Source organism: Phyllobates terribilis, unplaced genomic scaffold (assembly GCF_046119375.1).
Source record: "Phyllobates terribilis strain yellow unplaced genomic scaffold, ASM4611937v1 Scaffold_11__3_contigs__length_659146591, whole genome shotgun sequence".
Taxonomy (NCBI): Eukaryota; Metazoa; Chordata; class Amphibia; order Anura; family Dendrobatidae; genus Phyllobates; species Phyllobates terribilis.
In genome coordinates, this window is record NW_027362771.1 from 629,992,969 (window position 1) to 630,013,840 (window position 20,872).

The 20,872-nt window shown below is 43.4% G+C and overlaps 1 protein-coding gene across 1 annotated transcript; it reads right to left on the bottom strand.

Annotated features, from left to right (window-relative positions):
• Positions 1-18,389: 18,389 nt before the first annotated feature.
• LOC141167489 (olfactory receptor 10A7-like) lies at positions 18,390-19,214 on the bottom strand. The gene has a single exon (XM_073654889.1). It carries the CDS (start codon positions 19,212-19,214, stop codon positions 18,390-18,392), a length of 825 nt encoding a protein of 274 aa, XP_073510990.1.
• Between the last annotated feature and the right edge of the window lie 1,658 nt (positions 19,215-20,872).

Consider the following 20,872-nt stretch of genomic DNA (forward strand, 5'->3'; position numbering starts at 1 on the left):
CCGCCGCATCGCCCACATTCTCAACACGGCTGATTATTGGGTGTCCACCCTCCTAGATCCTCGCTACCGGGACAACTTACAAAGCCTCATAACACCATTGAACCGGGAGCGTAAAATGCGGGAGTACCAAGACGCACTGGTGCATTCCATCATGTTCTCCATTCCAACCGAGAGCAGTGCTGCTAGTGCTTTACAAAGCAGCTCAGTGCGTCGAGGCAGTGGAGGAAGCTCTGCACAAAGAGGGAGCAGAAGCAGCGCCTCAGCACAAGGCAAGACCAGTATGGCCGAAATGTGGCAAAGTTTTGTGTCCCCGCCGCCACAAATGTCTACACCATCACAGACAGCTCCAGTCAGCAGGAGGCAACGTTTCCGTCAGATGGTGACAGACTACATGTCTTGCCCTCTTAGTGTACTCCCAGACGGCTCTTCTCCCTTCAAGTTTTGGGTCTGTAAGCTGGATACATGGCCAGAGCTTAGTCAGTATGCACTGGAGGTGCTAGCTTGCCCTGCTGCTAGTGTATTATCGGAACGCGTCTTTAGTGCCGCAGGTGGTGTACTAACAGACCGTCGCATGCGACTATCCTCCGATAACGTTGACCGGCTTACTTTTCTCAAAATGAACAAGGCCTGGATCTCTCATGAATTTGCCAGTCCTCTTCCAGAATAAATAATTGGTTGGCAACATTATCCAGGTCTCCTGCTCTGTTCATGTTTCTACCACCTGAACTGTAATCCCTGAGCTCCAACACCGCCAGTTGGCGCTCGGAAGTGCCGTCTGCACAGTCAACACTTGCTGCCGTGTTATTGGGGTTCAGTAACGTCAGCTGTTCTCCTGCTGTGCGGACGGCAATTTCTCCTGATTTGTCCACATCCACTGTACTACACATTTTAAAGTTGCTCCAATTACTCCTCTGGCTCCTCTGTTTTCATTCTTATCCCTGGGCTCCAGCACCGCCAGTTGGCGCTCGGAAGTGCTGTCTGCACAGTCAACACTTGCTACCATGTTATTGGGGTTCAGTAACGTCAGCTGTTCCCCTGCTGTGCGGACGGCAATTTCTCCTGCTCTGTCCACATTCTCACTACTACAGATTTTAAAGTTGCTCGAATTACACCTCTGGCTCCTCTGTTTTCATTCTTATCCCTGGGCTCCAGCACCGCCAGTTGGCGCTCGGAAGTGCCGTCTGCACAGTCAACACTTGCTGCCGTGTTATTGGGGTTCAGTAACGTCAGCTGTTCTCCTGCTGTGCGGACGGCAATTTCTCCTGCTTTGTCCACATCCACTGTACTACACATTTTAAAGTTGCTCGAATTACACCTCTGGCTCCTCTGTTTTCATTCTTATCCCTGGGCTCCAGCACCGCCAGTTGGCGCTCGGAAGTGCCGTCTGCACAGTCAACACTTGCTACCATGTTATTGGGGTTCAGTAACGTCAGCTGTTCCCCTGCTGTGTTCACGGCAATTTCTCCTGCTCTGTCCATATTCACTGTGCTACTTATTTAAAACTTGCTCCAATTACACCTCTGGCTCCTCCGTTTTTAGTATTTACCCTGGGCTCCAACACCGCCAGTTGGCGCTCGGAAGTGCTGTCTGCACAGTCAACACTTGCTGCCGTGTTATTGGGGTTCAGTAACGTCAGCTGTTCCCCTGCTGTGCGGACGGCAATTTCTCCTGCTTTGTCCACATCCACTGTACTACACATTTTAAAGTTGCTCGAATTACACCTCTGGCTCCTCTGTTTTCATTCTTATCCCTGGGCTCCAGCACCGCCAGTTGGCGCTCGGAAGTGCCGTCTGCACAGTCAACACTTGCTGCGGTGTTATTGGGGTTCGGTAACGTCAGCTGTTCCCCTGCTGTGTTCACGGCAATTTCTCCTGCTCTGTCCATATTCACTGTGCTACTTATTTAAAACTTGCTCCAATTACACCTCTGGCTCCTCCGTTTTTAGTATTTACCCTGGGCTCCAATACCGCTAGTTGCTGCTCAGAAGTGCCGTCTGCACAGTCAACGCTTGCTCCAGTGTTATTGGGATTCAGTAACGTCAGCTGATCCCCAGCTGTGTGTCCGGCAAATTCTCCTGCTTTGTCCACATCCACTGTAGTACGGATTTAAAACCTCCTCCAAATACACCTCTGGCTCTTCTGTTTTTAGTATTTACCCTGGGCTCCAGCACCGCCAGCTGGTTCTCGGCAGTTCCATTGGCTCTTGTACCTTCTGCTACCCATCCGGGTTCCAGTACCGTCAGCTGGTTCTCGGCAGTGTCTTTGGCACGGGTACTCCCTCCTGCCCAGCCTGGTTCCAGCACGCCAGCTGTTTCCGGGTAGTGTCAACGTCACTTTGCCTCCAATGCGTTGTCCTGTCGTGTTGCGGTCGGGTTAGCCGACTCTATGGTGCCTGCAGTTTAGGTGACTCCTATGTGGGCTGCGGGATCTGGCAATGAAGGCTGGTTCCATAGTGCCAATAGGACAAGCACCCTCTGTAGGACTGTGGGTTTTGGTAACTGCGGCCGGCTCGCGGCCTTGAACTTTTTTTTTACATGGGTACCTTCTGCTACCCATCCGGGTTCCAGTACCGTCAGCTGGTTCTCGGCAGTGCCTTTGGATTAGGTGCCTCCTTCTCGGTATCCAAGTTCCACCAACGTCTGCTGGTCCTTGGTAGTGCTTTCTGGCACAGGTACCTCCTGCTTAGTAACCGAGTTCCAGTAACATCAGCTGGTCCTCGGTAGTTCCATTGGCTCTTGTACCTTCTGCTACCCATCCGGGTTCCAGTACCGTCAGCTGGTCCTCGGTAGTTCCATTTGCTCTTGTATCTTCTGCTACCCATCCGGGTTCCAGTACCGTCAGCTGGTTCTCGGCAGTGCCTTTGGATTAGGTGCCTCCTTCTCGGTATCCAAGTTCCACCAACGTCTGCTGGTCCTTGGTAGTGCTTTCTGGCACAGGTACCTCCTGCTTAGTAACCGAGTTCCAGTAACATCAGCTGGTCCTCGGTAGTTCCATTGGCTCTTGTACCTTCTGCTACCCATCCGGGTTCCAGTACCGTCAGCTGGTCCTCGGTAGTTCCATTTGCTCTTGTATCTTCTGCTACCCATCCGGGTTCCAGTACCGTCAGCTGGTCCTCGGTAGTTCCATTTGCTCTTGTATCTTCTGCTACCCATCCGGGTTCCAGTACCGTCAGCTGGTTCTCGGCAGTGCCTTTGGATTAGGTGCCTCCTTCTCGGTATCCAAGTTCCACCAACGTCTGCTGGTCCTTGGTAGTGCTTTCTGGCACAGGTACCTCCTGCTTAGTAACCGAGTTCCAGTAACATCAGCTGGTCCTCGGTAGTTCCATTGGCTCTTGTACCTTCTGCTACCCATCCGGGTTCCAGTACCGTCAGCTGGTCCTCGGTAGTTCCATTTGCTCTTGTATCTTCTGCTACCCATCCGGGTTCCAGTACCGTCAGCTGGTTCTCGGCAGTGTCTTTGGCACGGGTACTCCCTCCTGCCCAGCCTGGTTCCAGCACGCCAGCTGTTTCCGGGTAGTGTCAACGTCACTTTGCCTCCAATGCGTTGTCCTGTCGTGTTGCGGTCGGGTTAGCCGACTCTATGGTGCCTGCAGTTTAGGTGACTCCTATGTGGGCTGCGGGATCTGGCAATGAAGGCTGGTTCCATAGTGCCAATAGGACAAGCACCCTCTGTAGGACTGTGGGTTTTGGTAACTGCGGCCGGCTCGCGGCCTTGAACTTTTTTTTTACATGGGTACCTTCTGCTACCCATCCGGGTTCCAGTACCGTCAGCTGGTTCTCGGCAGTGCCTTTGGATTAGGTGCCTCCTTCTCGGTATCCAAGTTCCACCAACGTCTGCTGGTCCTTGGTAGTGCTTTCTGGCACAGGTACCTCCTGCTTAGTAACCGAGTTCCAGTAACATCAGCTGGTCCTCGGTAGTTCCATTGGCTCTTGTACCTTCTGCTACCCATCCGGGTTCCAGTACCGTCAGCTGGTCCTCGGTAGTTCCATTTGCTCTTGTATCTTCTGCTACCCATCCGGGTTCCAGTACCGTCAGCTGGTTCTCGGCAGTGTCTTTGGCACGGGTACTCCCTCCTGCCCAGCCTGGTTCCAGCACGCCAGCTGTTTCCGGGTAGTGTCAACGTCACTTTGCCTCCAATGCGTTGTCCTGTCGTGTTGCGGTCGGGTTAGCCGACTCTATGGTGCCTGCAGTTTAGGTGACTCCTATGTGGGCTGCGGGATCTGGCAATGAAGGCTGGTTCCATAGTGCCAATAGGACAAGCACCCTCTGTAGGACTGTGGGTTTTGGTAACTGCGGCCGGCTCGCGGCCTTGAACTTTTTTTTTACATGGGTACCTTCTGCTACCCATCCGGGTTCCAGTACCGTCAGCTGGTTCTCGGCAGTGCCTTTGGATTAGGTGCCTCCTTCTCGGTATCCAAGTTCCACCAACGTCTGCTGGTCCTTGGTAGTGCTTTCTGGCACAGGTACCTCCTGCTTAGTAACCGAGTTCCAGTAACATCAGCTGGTCCTCGGTAGTTCCATTGGCTCTTGTACCTTCTGCTACCCATCCGGGTTCCAGTACCGTCAGCTGGTCCTCGGTAGTTCCATTTGCTCTTGTATCTTCTGCTACCCATCCGGGTTCCAGTACCGTCAGCTGGTTCTCGGCAGTGTCTTTGGCACGGGTACTCCCTCCTGCCCAGCCTGGTTCCAGCACGCCAGCTGTTTCCGGGTAGTGTCAACGTCACTTTGCCTCCAATGCGTTGTCCTGTCATGTTGCGGTCGGGTTAGCCGACTCTATGGTGCCTGCAGTTTAGGTGACTCCTATGTGGGCTGCGGGATCTGGCAATGAAGGCTGGTTCCATAGTGCCAATAGGACAAGCACCCTCTGTAGGACTGTGGGTTTTGGTAACTGCGGCCGGCTCGCGGCCTTGAACTTTTTTTTTACATGGGTACCTTCTGCTACCCATCCGGGTTCCAGTACCGTCAGCTGGTTCTCGGCAGTGCCTTTGGATTAGGTGCCTCCTTCTCGGTATCCAAGTTCCACCAACGTCTGCTGGTCCTTGGTAGTGCTTTCTGGCACAGGTACCTCCTGCTTAGTAACCGAGTTCCAGTAACATCAGCTGGTCCTCGGTAGTTCCATTGGCTCTTGTACCTTCTGCTACCCATCCGGGTTCCAGTAACATCAGCTGGTCCTCGGTAGTTCCATTTGCTCTTGTATCTTCTGCTACCCATCCGGGTTCCAGTACCGTCAGCTGGTTCTCGGCAGTGTCTTTGGCACGGGTACTCCCTCCTGCCCAGCCTGGTTCCAGCACGCCAGCTGTTTCCGGGTAGTGTCAACGTCACTTTGCCTCCAATGCGTTGTCCTGTCGTGTTGCGGTCGGGTTAGCCGACTCTATGGTGCCTGCAGTTTAGGTGACTCCTATGTGGGCTGCGGGATCTGGCAATGAAGGCTGGTTCCATAGTGCCAATAGGACAAGCACCCTCTGTAGGACTGTGGGTTTTGGTAACTGCGGCCGGCTCGCGGCCTTGAACTTTTTTTTTACATGGGTACCTTCTGCTACCCATCCGGGTTCCAGTACCGTCAGCTGGTTCTCGGCAGTGCCTTTGGATTAGGTGCCTCCTTCTCGGTATCCAAGTTCCACCAACGTCTGCTGGTCCTTGGTAGTGCTTTCTGGCACAGGTACCTCCTGCTTAGTAACCGAGTTCCAGTAACATCAGCTGGTCCTCGGTAGTTCCATTGGCTCTTGTACCTTCTGCTACCCATCCGGGTTCCAGTAACATCAGCTGGTCCTCGGTAGTTCCATTGGCTCTTGTACCTTCTGCTACCCATCCGGGTTCCAGTACCGTCAGCTGGTTCTCGGCAGTGCCTTTGGATTAGGTGCCTCCTTCTCGGTATCCAAGTTCCACCAACGTCTGCTGGTCCTTGGTAGTGCTTTCTGGCACAGGTACCTCCTGCTTAGTAACCGAGTTCCAGTAACATCAGCTGGTCCTCGGTAGTTCCATTGGCTCTTGTACCTTCTGCTATCCATCCGGGTTCCAGTACCGTCAGCTGGTCCTCGGTAGTTCCTCAGCTTTCTTGTACCTTCTGCTACATTTCCAAGTTCAAGCTTTTTGAAATGGTTCTTGGTAATCACTCTGGATCTCCCTGACGAGGACCCTGAAGACGAGGACCCTGAAGACCAACCCTAAGAAGACGAGGACCCCGAAGACAATGACCCTGAAGACGAGGACCCTGAAGACCACCCCGAAGAAGACGAGGACCCTGAAGACCACCCCGAAGAAGACGAGGACCCTGAAGACCACCCCGAAGAAGACGAGGACCCCGAAGACGAGGACCCAGAAGACCAACCCGAAGAAGACGAGGACCCTGAAGACGAGGACCCCCGAAGACGACGACCCTGAAGACCACCCCGAAGAAGACCAAGAAGATGACCCTGAAGAAGTTGACCAAGAAGACAAAGAAGAGAAGACAAGCACCAAGATACAGAAAAACAAGAGACAGAAAACCAAGAAGCAGAAATACAAGAAGCTGCAGAACAAAAAGCGGAAGAACATTAAGCATAAGACTAAAAATCAGAGCAAAAGATAATATCTAAATTATAAGCAGAAGATGACTAAGCAGTGTATGGGGGTGAGTCCGTTCCTCCTCGTGGTGCCCCTGGAAAAGACCTGCTGCTGCAGGCCAAACTGAACGCGGACAAATCCTGTTGTAAATCTTTTGTGACGGGCAGAACGAAAGGTGTAATGTCCAACCTTTTATAGATAACAACTACAGGAATGCCTGTCACAAATAAGAATATGATGAAGAAGAAGAATATGAAGAAGATGAAGAAGTAGAATATGAAGAATGTAAAAAAAAGAATAATACGAAGAAGGTGAAGAAGAAGAAGGTGAAGAAGAAGTGGATGAAAAAGATGCTGAGGATGATGAAGGAGAAAGTGTGGGAGAAGTAAAAAAGAAGGTGAAGAGCATGGAAGTAGTGAAACATAAATATCTGACAAAATATAAAAATACTTAACATAGTTAATATTTCCGTAACTCAGAACATAATAAAAAAATATTAATTCCTGCTATTCCATTTGACTGGGCTAAACCTCTATGCCTTTATTGTCTCCCCCACCTCCCCCAATACATTCTACATTATTCTTAGTTGTTTTCCTTCATGTAGAAATAACCTACAAGGAAAGAAAGGGTTTATTTTAATTCCGATATTTATGTCCCATTGACTTGCATTGGTTTCCGGTATCGGAATCGGCGATATCCGATACTTTTTCGGTATCGGTCCGATCCAATCCGATCCGATATTTCCCGATATCGGAAGGTATCGCTCAACACTAATCACCACGTCTGTATTTTTCACCCTGTCCTGGTTTTGGCTACAAATACTGATGTAAAATACAGACCAAATACTGAACGTGTGAATGTGACCGTATTGAAAACCATGTGTCACCGCAGACGGAGCTTTGGAATAAACAATTGGTGTTTTTTCAGGTAACAATGCCTCCAATAATTTGTACTGTAACTGAAGGGTCCAATGTTTGTCAATAAATGTATGTATCCTTTGATATTGGTTATTAAATGGTAATATCAATTTAGTGTTTGCATTATAGGATTTTTAAAAGTTTTCTTTTTCATTCTTTTAAAAAAAATAAAGATTGTATATCAAAGTTTCTGACTCTGTTAAGAGCATCAGAGATACAAATTATATCAAAATGATTGTGTCATTTTTGTGGCCTCCTCTTCAAATTTACTATGCTGGATAGAGTTGTGTTTTAACTATATTTTCTATATTGCCCAAATGGTACATTTAACAACCACTTAAGTAAGTGAAAACTTTAATACAAAATAAAGACATTACAGGCCCCTGGTTATTCATATGTGGAGCATTCTAGTTTGTCAAACTACTGATATCACTAAATCTAAATAAGACGACAGAAAATTCACTAATATTAGGTGTAAATTGCAAGTTAAAGTTGTTATTGTTAAGGCCCATAATGAACTTGTCTAGTCAATTTGTAATCCCCTCCAAATCAAGTTAATATCGTCTATGTACCTATGCCATAGACCCAGGATTACCCCCAGCTGGGGAAGAATGGTATATAATTCTCAAAAAGAAAGCGAAAACATACAAATTACTTGATTTGAAAGTAGAACCTGAATGCTGCAAAGCAGCAGTGCTAACCAATCAGGCACTGTGATGCGACATGCAGTGTGTCTTTGAAAGATGAAAAGTATTTTTAACATGCATCCACATGGTTGTCCATATGTCCAGATGATAGACACAACATTCCACAATAACATCACAACATTCCCAGCCTGAAACTGACCTCTGTGGCATTCTTGAAGTTGCAGTTTTCCAAAATCAGGAGAGCACAAAAAAGCTGTAGTTACATTCTAAAATGTTCTGCACTAAGCAGTCCATCAGGGGGTGACATATGTTTATCCAAATACACTGAGCCGATTCTAACTTATCTGCTGCCTGAGGAGAAAATTGAAATGGTGCACCTCTCCTCAGTGCAATTTAAACCTAAAGTGAATAAACCCAACTCTGTCACTGTTTTTTTGGTTTTGCTTTTAAGTCAGTCATTCGTTCCCTCAATCATTCATTATTTTAAATCTCCTTAGGGGATTTGAACTTGCCATCATCTGATTGCTTACACTATGTACTGCAATATTCCAGTATTGCACTGTATAGAAAAAGACTGTGTCCTATTAAAATATACAGCACCATAACCACCATCAATACTAAAATACAGTACCAGAACCATCATCAGCACATGAATACAGCACCAGAATCACCATTGTAACAGGAATACAGCAACATAACCAACATCAGCAAATAAATACAACACAAGAACCATCACCAGTAGAGAAATACAGCATCAGAGCCATCATCAGTTCAAGAACACATCACCAGATCCACCAAAAGTGCATAAATGCATGAGAAAAACCATCATCAGCACATAACATTGAACAAAGAAGCATTATCAGTATATGAATACAGCACCAAAACCATCATTAGTAAATAAATATTGCACCTGACCAATTACTATGTCAGTACATGAATATATCACCAGCACCAACATCAGTACATGAACATAGTTGATATTTTTTTTTGTTTTCCTATATTTTCTTCAATTAGGTATTTACATTATTTGTCAGAGCTCTCAGTGGTGAGATTTTGTAGGTAAAGGTGTGCTTCCTATTCCAAGTACTGTTCTCCTTATTTTTCCGTGAATTTCTTTTTGAGTCTTTGGTTTCCTCTCTCACACCAAGAACATTCTGACAGGGAAATTAGATTTTGAGCCCCCAATGGGAACAGTAATGATGACTTCTGTAAAATGCTGTGGAATAAAATAGTGCCATATGTGTAATTAAAATAAATACATATTGTAGTCACTTAGGGATGCAATTAGAGAAATATGGACAGGTTTTAGGTATGTAACTATGAATCATCCAAAGCATAAACTTTTGTCACTCTACCTGGTTCTCTCTCCAAGTAATTCAGAACAAGAGGGAAATCAGTGCAAGCAAATGGGAGTTGATGCCAGTAAGGGACTATGGGGCAATGCAAGTATTTTTTCCCACCTAATTCAGGGCCTTTAAGTACTCCGCCATAATATTTTAAAAGTAAAAAGTTATACATTACTATAATATGTGGACATGCTATACCTCAGTAAATATGGTAAGTACCTTGGCATCCCACAGGGATATGGTAACTATGATGAAGAGGCAGCGATAGCAGCAACATTCAAATACCGTCAAAGGGTAAGACATATCCAGAAGTGCTAGCTCAATGGGAAGAATAAGATCTGTGCCATCAATACATATGCCCTGCCAGTTATCAGATACTTTACTGACATAGTGTGCTGACCAAAAGAAGAGATGGAAGCTGCAGATGTGAAGACCCGGAAACTCCTTACAGTGCATGGAGGTCTCCACCCCAAGTCCAATGCACAAAGATTGTGTACCAACAGAAAAGCGGGTGGTCGAGGATTGATAAGTATCCAAGCCACCATCTGGGATGAAGCAAAGAGTATCCAGGAATATAACAGAAAAATGGCACCAAAGGATTAAATGCTGAGAGAGATCACCTAAGGCAGCAACAACAACAATCCTGGAAGGACGAACAGGAACATGAATTTAAATGGCAAGACAAGCTGCAGCTCGGGATGTACCATCAACAGATAATGGAGGTGACTGATATGGGAAAATCCTACCAATGGCTGGAAAAAGCTGGACTTCAAGATAGTACAGAGGCACTGATCATAGCGGCGCAAGAACAGGCGTTAAGTACCAGATCGATAGAAGCAGGGATCTACCATACAAGGCAAGACCCAGTGGCAGGATGCAAGATGCAAGCAGAACAGCGTATACTGAATGTCACAATCAAGTAGCGGGAATTGTATACAGGAACATCTGCACAGTGAATGGGCTAAGTCCCCCTCCATCAAGCTGGGAGACCCCAGAAAATGTTATGAAGAATGAATGGGATAAAATTCTGTGGGACTTCAAGATCCAGATGGATAACATCTGAACTCTCTGTCCTGAAGAGTCTGGTAGAGGACCCAAGAATGAGGAAGAACATAAAAAAATATACAACCACCTCACGGAGGGGTGAGAAAGCAAATTTATTTATACACATATTTATACACATATGTTTACATATTGTTTGCATATTATAGTTAATTTATTATATTTTTATTTGTTTTTATGTAACAATTTTATTACCGTACCCCCTAACTAGTGCTAATACTACCTCACAGTTCAGGCTAGAAAAAGTGTGTAAAAACAGTAGAGTAAAACATTAGACAAATCAAAAACAATTTTATATGTATGGGAGTCAACTTGATGACAGATTTAAGGGGAAGAAATTGATAGGTTGGATTTCAGTTGAATTATAATGTGTTTAAATGTGACTTATCAGTCTTTCTAGAAAGGAAAAAAGTAAACTCTGGTGATTAGTGCAGAATTTAATGAAGCCAGACATGTGCGAGAGATAACCTGTTTTCAACCTAAACTACATTGTCACATTGTCACACTGTTATCCGATTTATGGTAGAAAAGTTCCCACTGAATCTCTCTTTACATCCCCTCCTTCAGCAGACCTCCAGTGCTGTTGACAAGCAAATGTACATGGTTGTTCCAAGATGGTGTCTATTAGTGATGTAGAATATGCTCTAGAGAACATCTTGAGAAGTAAAACACTCTCTTCAAAACACTTCACCGCTCATTAATTCTGGGCTTCAGAAAAAGATTATATCATGGGACAGTTAATTCAATCCCTTTTCCGTATCTGCTGAACCTACATCTCCTCACAAGGACAAGCTTGGCCACATGAAGCACATCCAGAAGAGGAAAGGCACATTACACTACTATAATTTGTAGCTTCTCCAACTCACTGGTCATTTGCAAAATATATGTCTAATCATAATCCATACTCTGACCCAAAACTATAGTGTGACTATGCTTATTCTCTTTTTACTCCTTAGAGCCACTTTCAAACATTAAGAGAAACCTGTTGAAGTGAAATATCAGCAATTACCTCTGACACATTAATGCCATCATTTTACCATTCACATTTTATGTCAAACTTGAACATATTGATGATAGAAATGGACAGAATTTTATCAGGTATAGGAACAAAAATCTAAAACTTACCATGGTTCTCCAACAAAATCCTAGAGATTACTGAAACTCTCCAGATGACAATATTTAATGCTCATCAGCCTTGAGACTCAAATGTGCTTCTGCTCTGGAAATGTGGACCTTAGGATTCCAGGAGCCCACACTTCCTTAATCCCTGTTTGGATTCTGCATTTCTCCTCAGATTACCTTCAAAGGCTTCCAGAGTGGTCATTTGGCCCCACCACTATCTTCAATGGACCTTGCCTGGCAACCAAAACAATCCAACAAGGAGAATCTCATGGATTCTACTGCTTTTCTGGTTCCCTTGACACCTGAATTTCCTAAAAGTAGCATTGTTTTTTGTCATTTCCTATATGTGATGCATTAGTACCCCCAGATATATGATCACTATTGATGAGCGAGTGTGTTCTATTAACCCTTTCGCTGAGTATGCTCGGGCCGAGCTCTGAGTATTTATAGCTGCTCGGTGGTATGGTTGAATCGCTCCTGTGTGCATGATTTGCAACTGTTTGACAGTTTTATTACATGTGAGGAATGTCTATTTCTTACACGGGAGCGATTCAACCATATCTCCGAGCAGCTATAAATACTCGGAGTTCGGCCCGAGCATACTCGGACAGAACATACTGGATCAACACTAATTAATACCTACTGGCTATTAAGGTCAATGTGCTGTTAGAAAATTCCTTCCCCTTATTTTTTTTCCTCCCCTTTGATATATGCCCATTTATTGCTCCCCCCCTCTTTTCTATTATCCCTCATTTGCTGAAGTTCCCTCGATTTATGGGTGGAATTCAACTCTCCTCTCATATTTAATTACTGGTTTTGTGCTGTGCCTGAATTCTGTTGATTTTTGACACTTTAACCCAGGAAGTTATATAGTCTGGTTTCATATGTTTTACCATTTATACTATAGTCAGTTACAGCAATGAAGTAATGAAGGGTATGTTTCCAACTCCCTTGGCACGGCAGGTATTTGCCATTAACAAACCCTGATTCCCTTTCAATAGCCCAAAATTGAACGCCTAATATCACATGCGCATGTATTGTGTTTTACAAAAATTCTGATGGAAATATAGTTTGCCCTTTTACCCTCTTTTTTTTTTCAGGGATTTTTTCTGAAATTTGACATGAAATTGAAAAACTAAAAATGGTACACTGTTATACAATATATTTTATTTATTTTTATTACATTTTTAATGTAAATATTTTAATAAGCTAGCCCTAACCCTATCTATAACCATAGCCGTAACCTTAGACCTATCCATAACTCTAGCCATAACCCTTGCCCTAATTCTACAGTGGTGGCCAAAAATATTGGCACCCCTGCAATTCTGTCAGATAATACTCAGTTTCTTCCTGAAAATGATTGCAATCACAAATTCTTTGGTATTATTATCTTCATTTAATTTGTCTTCAATGAAAAAAACACAAAAAGAATTGTTATAAAACCAAATTGGATATAATTCCACACCAAACCTAAAAAAGGGGGTGGACAAAAGTATTGGCACTGTTTGAAAAATCATGTGATGCTTCTCTAATTCGTGTAATTAACAGCACCTGAAACTTACCTGTGGCACCTAACAGGTAACAGCCAGTAAACATGGATGAAAGTTGACTCAACCTCTGTCCTGTGTCCTTGTGTGTACCACATTCAGCATGTAGAAAAGAAAGAAGACCAAAGAACTGTCTGAGGACTTGAGAAACCAAATTGTGAGGAAGCATGAGCAATCTCAAGGCTACAAGTCCATCTCCAAAGACCAGAATGTTCCTGTGTCTTCCGTGTGCAGTGTCATCAAGAAGTTTAAAGCCCATGGCACTGTGGCTAACCTCCCTAGATGTGGACGGAAAAGAAAAATTGATGAGAGATTTCAACACAAGAGTGTGCGAATGGTGGATAAAGAATCTCGACTAACATCCAAACAAGTTGAAACTGACCTGCAGTCCGAGGGTACAACAGTGTCAACCCATACTATCCGTCGGCATCTGAATGAAAAGGGACTGTATGGTAGGAGACCCAGGAAGACCCCACTTCTTACCCCGAGACATAAAAAAGCCATGCTGGAGTTTGCCAAAACTTACATGAGAAAGCCTAAAACGTTTTGGAAGAATGTTCTCTGGCCAGATGAGACAAAAGTAGAGCTTTTTGGGAAAAAGCATCAACATAGAGTGTACAGGAAAAAAAAAGAGGCATTCAAAGAAAAGAACACGGTCCCTAGAGTCAAACATGGTGGAGGTTCCCTGATGTTTTGGGGTTGCTTTGCTGCCTCTGGCACTGGACTGCTTGACCTTGTGCATGGCATTATGAAGTCTGAAGACTACCAACAAATTTTGCAGCATAATGTAGGGCCCAGTGTGAGAAAGCTGGGTCTCCCTCAGAGGTCATGGGTCTTCCAGCAGGACAATGACACAAAAGACACTTCCGAAAGCACTATAAAATAGTTTTGAGAGAAAGCACTGGAAACTTCTAAGGTGGCCAGCAATGAGTCCAGACCTGAATCCCGTAGAACACCTGTGGAGAGATCTCAAAATGGCCGTTTGGAGAAGGCACCCGTCAAATATCAGGGACCTGGAGCAGTTTGCCAAAGAAGAATGGTCTACAATTCCAGCAGAGCATTGTAAGAAACTCATTGATGGTTACAAGAAGCGGTTGTTCGCAGTTATTTTGGCTAAAGGTTGTGCAACCAAGTATTAGGCTGAGGGTGCCAATACTTTTGTCTGGCACATTTTTGGAGTTTTGTGTGAAATGATAAATGATTTGAGTTTTGCTTCATTCTCTTTTGTGTTTTTTCCTTGCAAGCAAATTAAATGAAGATAATAAGACCAAAGAATTTTTGATTGCAATCATTTTCAGGAAGAAACTGAGTATTATCTGACAGAATTGGAGGGGTGCCAATACTTTTGGCCACCACTGTATCTCTAAGCCTAACCCTAGCTAAGGTTACGGAAAGTATGTAAAACCGTAAAATATAATATAATTTCAGAATTTTTTACTGAGATTTTTTTTTAAGTTGGGATAAAACTCCCAGTCTGTTTCTGTCTCCCCTCTCACAAAATTAAAGTAATGAGAGACAGAGACTTGCGAGATAGAACAATTCAGCAAATGTTCAGTACAATGATTCATCACTCTCTTTCACAGCGTTCTTTGTTTTATTGTTTAGGTGTACTGAATATATTTTTAGACATCTTTTCTATTTTCTAAAAACAGATGTAAACCCTGGTATAATTGTTTGTGCGTCCTTCTCCCTTCAATTGTGCAATAGCGAGTGACTTCTCTTTTTTGCATTGCATTGTTTCAATGTCTTGCTCAGCCACTGTCATCTTGGTCCCTGCTTAGGCAGAGCAAAAATTCACCTTGATTTCCGCACTCTGCATAAGAAATGCAGGCAGCAAGAGAGATAAAACACATATACTCGCTGCTTTATCCATTTTTTTTGCATATCATTTACTAGGGGAGCTCTTACTGTGTCTAGAACTGCTAAATAAAAGGAGCTGTCGAGGTGGGAGGACCTGAAATTTTGCACCCTTATACGAATTGGCACTCCTGACAACTGCTCCCGTTCCTCCTTACACTATACCACACTCTTTTTTTCATTATTTTTAGCCTTCATTCCTTCTTTTCTTCTCTAAATACTGAGGGTAACTTAGTGCCATAACAGGTTGTGTGAATTTCTTCTCAGGCAAGCAAGATGGTACACTTAGTGTCTCTAAATATTGAGGGTCAAACTCTGACTTCAAATTACACATTGGTTTGAAAGAGCTTACTTTTTTGCAGGAAACTAATTTTTACTCTTTCTGCTCAATTTGACAAGTGTCATAACCCCATTTCTTATGGCTCTACTTTGGATACAAAAAACTTCTTACTATTTTGGGAAAGCACTTAGACAATATATTACCTCTGAAGGGTGTTAAATGCTTTTTTCAAACAATATACCTTCTAATCCCACCTCCCTAGCTTTAGATACTCAAACCTTGAGAACTCAACTGAAAATTTTAAACATAAAGACAACCTGTGAAAAAATGCCGTAAACCTGTAGATATTGGTTTATCTACAGGTTAATAGATTTCTGAACCTGCATGGCGTTGGCACTTTGAGCCCCAGGAGGAAATTAACTTAAAGAAGTTGTCCACAACTATTCAAAATGCATATAAACTATGGAGAGAAGTTTTTTTGTAATTGCCTTGTGTTGTTTTTATTGCCTGTGAGCGGCGCTCTCACTGACCGCAAACAAGCATCAGCATCACGTGACCCACGGCTGCAGCCACCTATGGAATTCACTGATGGAACGTCAAGTTCGGTGTGACCCAGTGATGCGCTCCCTGCTGATTGATGTGCTATGAGCGGGGTTTCCCCATGCGTCACGGCCCAGCATTCACCTCGCGCTTTCCCTCTCTTGCATTCATTGGGAAAGAGTGCGGTGGATGATGGGCTGTGACGCGCGGAGAAACCCCACAGCTGGAACTTGACTTGACATCAGCGGATGCCACAACCGTCTGCAGCCGGGGACCACGTGATGCCTGTGAGCGGTCAGTAATAGCTCTGCTCTCAAGCAATAAAGACAACGCAAGGTAATTAAAAAAATGCTTCTCTCCAAAGTATAAATACATTAACGACATTTTAAATAGTAGGGGACAACCTCTTTATTTCCGAGCTGCTGTCCGTCAGAGCCAGGAGCATGGTTACACTGCTCTCTATTCACTGAGCAGTGACTGTATTAGTGCCGGCGCCACCCCTGTAACTGAAGCTGGAATGCTACCAGGAGGAATAAAGTTAATTTCCTCCGGGCAGCAGGGCTCAAAGTACGGGTGACAGGCAGCTTCAGAATGCTATTAACCCCTTACTGGCCCAGGGCATATTAGTACGCCCCAGGCCATCACCCCCGGTTCAGTGAGGACTCCGGCGCTGAGCCCGCACTAAACCGGGCACATGTCAGCTGATTCTTACAGCTGACATGTGCCCGCAACAGCCGCGGGTGGAATCATGATCCACCCATGACTGTTAACATGTTAAATGCCGCTGTCAATCTCTGACAGCGGAATTTTAACATCGACGCGCCGGAAGCGCAGGATTATCCCCGCCCATCGGTGACCCCATCACGTGATCACGGGTCCCCAATGGGTGGTCATGACAACGCTGGATCTGCAGCAGACACCAGTGGTTGTCATGTAAAGATTACTATGAGCACCACCTAGTGGTCGGCGCTCATAATACAGGAGCATTTCTGCTACATACAGGTGATCTGCTGATCACCTATATGTAGCAGAGGCGATCAGACAGTTGCTGCTTCTAGTCTCCTATGAAGACTATAGAAGCAAGCAAAAAGTAAAAAAAAAAATGTTTTTAAAAATATTAAAAAAATATAAAAGTTTAAATCACCACCCTTTTGCCCCATTCAAAATAAAATAATAAAAAATAAACCCCACATACACATGTTTGGTATCACCGCATTCAGAATCGCTTGATCTATCAATGTAAAAAAAGAATTAATCCGATCGGTAAACGGCGCAATGAGAAAAAAATTCTAAACGCTAGAATTACGTTTTTTGGTCGCCGCAATATTTCAATAAAATGCAATAATGGGCGATCAAAACATCGTATCTACCCTAAAATGGTATTAATAAAAATGTCAGCTCAGTGAGCAAAAAATAAGCCCTTACTCGGTCGCATATCCAAAAAAATAGAGACGCTACGGGTCTCGGAAAATGGCGCCATTTTTTTGTATATTTTATCAAACTTTGGATTTTTTTTTCCACCACTTAAATAAAGTTTGGTGTCTACAAACTCGGAATGACCTGGAGAATAATAATGGCAGGTCAGTTTTAGCATTCGGTGAACGTGGTAAAAAAAATTTAAAAAAAACATCTGTGGTATTGCACTTTTTTTGCAATTTCACCGCACTTGGAATTTTTTTCCCGTTTTCCTGTACATGATATGGTAAAACTAGTAATGTCGGTGAAAATTACAACTCGTCCCGCAAAAAATAAGCTCTCACATGGCTATATTGACCAAAAAATAAAAACGCTATGGCTCTGGGAACAAGGGGAGCAAAAAATCAAAATGCAAAAATGGAAAATCCCACGGTCGCAAAGGGGTTAACCAGCAGTTTAACCCCATATCTGCAGGTAAATTGTTTTCCTGTTTTCCAGTACACGATATAGTAAAATCAATGGTGTTGTTAAAAATTAAAAGTCGTCCTGCAAAAAACAAGCCCTCACAAGACCATATTGACAGAAAAATAATGAAGTTATGGCTTTGAGAAGAAGTGAAGCAAAAAACGAAAATGCAAAAATGGAAAATCGCAAGGTGGTGAAGGGGTTATTACTCATAACATGGGCATGTTTTTCGCAAAGTGTCTAAGAAAAATTGAAAGTTAAAAAAATCCCAGCTAAGTGACCAATTTTATAGTTGTGTGAAGTAGCTATCCAACCAGTGAATATGAGGTCATTTCTTTCATGTTTTTCTGCCTTTAATTAATGTCACAGTTTTAAACTTTTCATTAAGGATAACAGTTATAAAATACTGTGAAACCAAGTATCATTTGCCTCATCATTAAGATCTTAAACTGAGAAAATGGATTTACACAATTCATTTCATGTAAAGTTAATACAATTCACAAAAGTATGGTGCAAAGTACCTTCTAAAAAAGACAATTTCATTAAGTTTACCTGAGGGATGGTTTGGAAAAAATGAAGGGTAGGACTAAACTTTAGAAGTGTGCTTTTGAAAAAGGCAGAACATTTGTTTCAGGGGTTTAAAAACTGTTAACTATGCTTCTGGTCTCGGTTGATCCAGACACTTGCATAGTCCTGTAGAAACTTTCTTCTCCTTCCAACATACTGGACAAGTTTAAGTTTATAAAAAGCTTCTTTAAAGTCCTTGTTCCTCAGAGTGTATATAATAGGATTAAAAAGTGGGGTCAGCACAGTATAAATCAGAGATAAGACCTTACTTAGTGTCAGGGTTTGTCCTTTTGTTGGAAACATATAAACAATAATTAATGTCCCATAAAGCATGGAAACCACAATGAGGTGGGTGCTACAGGTGGAGAAGGCTTTATGTCTACTGGTGGTGGATGGCATCTTCAGAATGGTGATGGCAATGCACACATACGACAACACAATTACTATGAAAGGGAAAAATACATTTAAAACACCAATCATAAGAGTTTGCTTATGGATTAAGGCTGTATCAGAGCAAGAGAGCTGTAAAATAGGTTCTAAATCACAGTAGAAATGGTCAATAATGTGTGGTCCACAGAAATACAGATTATACATAGAGATCAAATACATTAACATCACTGTAAAACCAACCAACCAATTAATAGTTACAGATACCACACAAAACATGTGATTCATGATGGAATTATATCGGAGAGGGTTACAAATAGCCAAATATCGGTCATAAGACATCATCGACAGTAGAAGACATTCTGAGGACTCCGACATAACAAGGAAAGAAAACTGGAAGATGCAACCAATGAGAGTCACAGAGCTTCCCCCGTACAGTACAGTAAGAAGAAGGGTAGGAACGATGTCTGTAGTCAGCAGGATGTCACACAATGACAGCTGAGTAATGAAGAAGTACATGGGGGACTGGAGGGTTTTACTCAGTAGATATAGAGCAACAATTAGAAAATTCCCTGAAATAGTTGACCAGTAAATAAGGACAAGTAATGAGAAGAACGGGATTTCGAAATTTTGAAGATTTGAAAATCCGAGCAGATCAACTGATGTAACATTATTTCTAACTGCAGTCTGGGGAAAGAATAAATAAATTACTGCAAACATTTCTTATAATAATAATAATAATAATAATAATAATAACAACGTACTGTACATCATCATTTTCTCCCCGTCCATCCAACAGTCACGATTAAACTTGCGAAATCCATCAAGTCTTTTACTTAGAATATGACTTAGGTCTTTACATTTTCTTTTTAAGTTATATGCATATTTTATGTCAGCAAAATACATTTTAGTACATCAAAATAAGGATAAAAAGACATCAATGTAAAAGAAAATAAGTAAAACCTTCATCTTACCAAGCAAAGGAAAACCAAAATATAAACTTAACTTTTATCCAACAGTGTTATAGAAACCACACTCACATGAGCTACTTCTAAGTTGTCCATCTGTGAGTCCATGTGATATATTTAATTATTCTTAGAATATTTGAATCATTTGTTAATAAATATGAAAAATATTTCAATAATTAGCAAACATTAATATAACAGCAGACAGGATAAGTCAGTATAACAGTCATTTTCAATGTTTCCACTATTCCAGTCATTATCCAGCTACATTTATAGAGCATCTTATACCGGCTCAGTCCAGAGGGAGATCCACAACTGTCCTCTGAGTTTCTGGGTAATTCTTTTCTACTGAGACCTAATTTAACCGGATCCTCTTCTTAATATTTATATCATATTTAAGAATTGTTACAACATGATATTTGTATCATCACATAATATATAATATATTATTGTTTTTATATACCTACTTATTTCACCTAAAGGAATCTTTTATGATCTCCCATTCTACATCCAAAGACTGAATATGTAGAGACAATTGAAACGTTTAAAATTCAACTTCGCAGAATTTTGCCAAGAAATGAAATTTGCAACAAATAAATACCTGGTGTTGCAGAAATTATTCCTGTGTCACAATTGCACCCCTCAGTGTGTCTTGGATGCAGTTACTGAAGGGTCAGCCATTCAATCTGGTAAAGGTGCTTGTGACGCGCCCCAAGGGCCGTGGGGTACTCTGCAGCCAGGCCTATGGATGCCTGTGGGGGATATCACGGTGGCTGGCCCGGTCCATGGCCCAGGGCAGTCAACAAAAAGGGGAATCATTTTTAGGGGATTTGTAAAGTTTGTGACGCCACCTGTGGAATGTGGCTAAAGGGAGCTGCCACTGCCGAGCAGTCCTCTGAAGCTGATGTTACTGCAGCAGGGATGGTGTGGCTCTCCACAGGAAGAGCTAGCTCCGGGGTAGTGTAGGGAAATGGATGGTGGTACAGGTGAGAGACGGCCAGGACGGTTCAGGTCGTCGGCCATGGTTGCGCCCCCCTAGTAAACCTTAGCCTACCTTCTTCACTTTTTCTATAAGGTAGGCCGCAGCTCTGCAGGCGACGGTCTTCTTCCAGGACCTTGCGTCGCTCGCGTCTGACGTCAAAGCGTTCACTGGACCCTTTCCAGGACCGGACGCTTCCTGGTTCGACGTCAAGGGTGGGGCTTGTCTTGGGC

Bases quoted from the DNA above. Each gene is read 5' to 3' on its own strand.
- LOC141167489 (XM_073654889.1), bottom strand. From the start codon at position 19,214: ATGTACTTCTTCATTACTCAGCTGTCATTGTGTGACATCCTGCTGACT.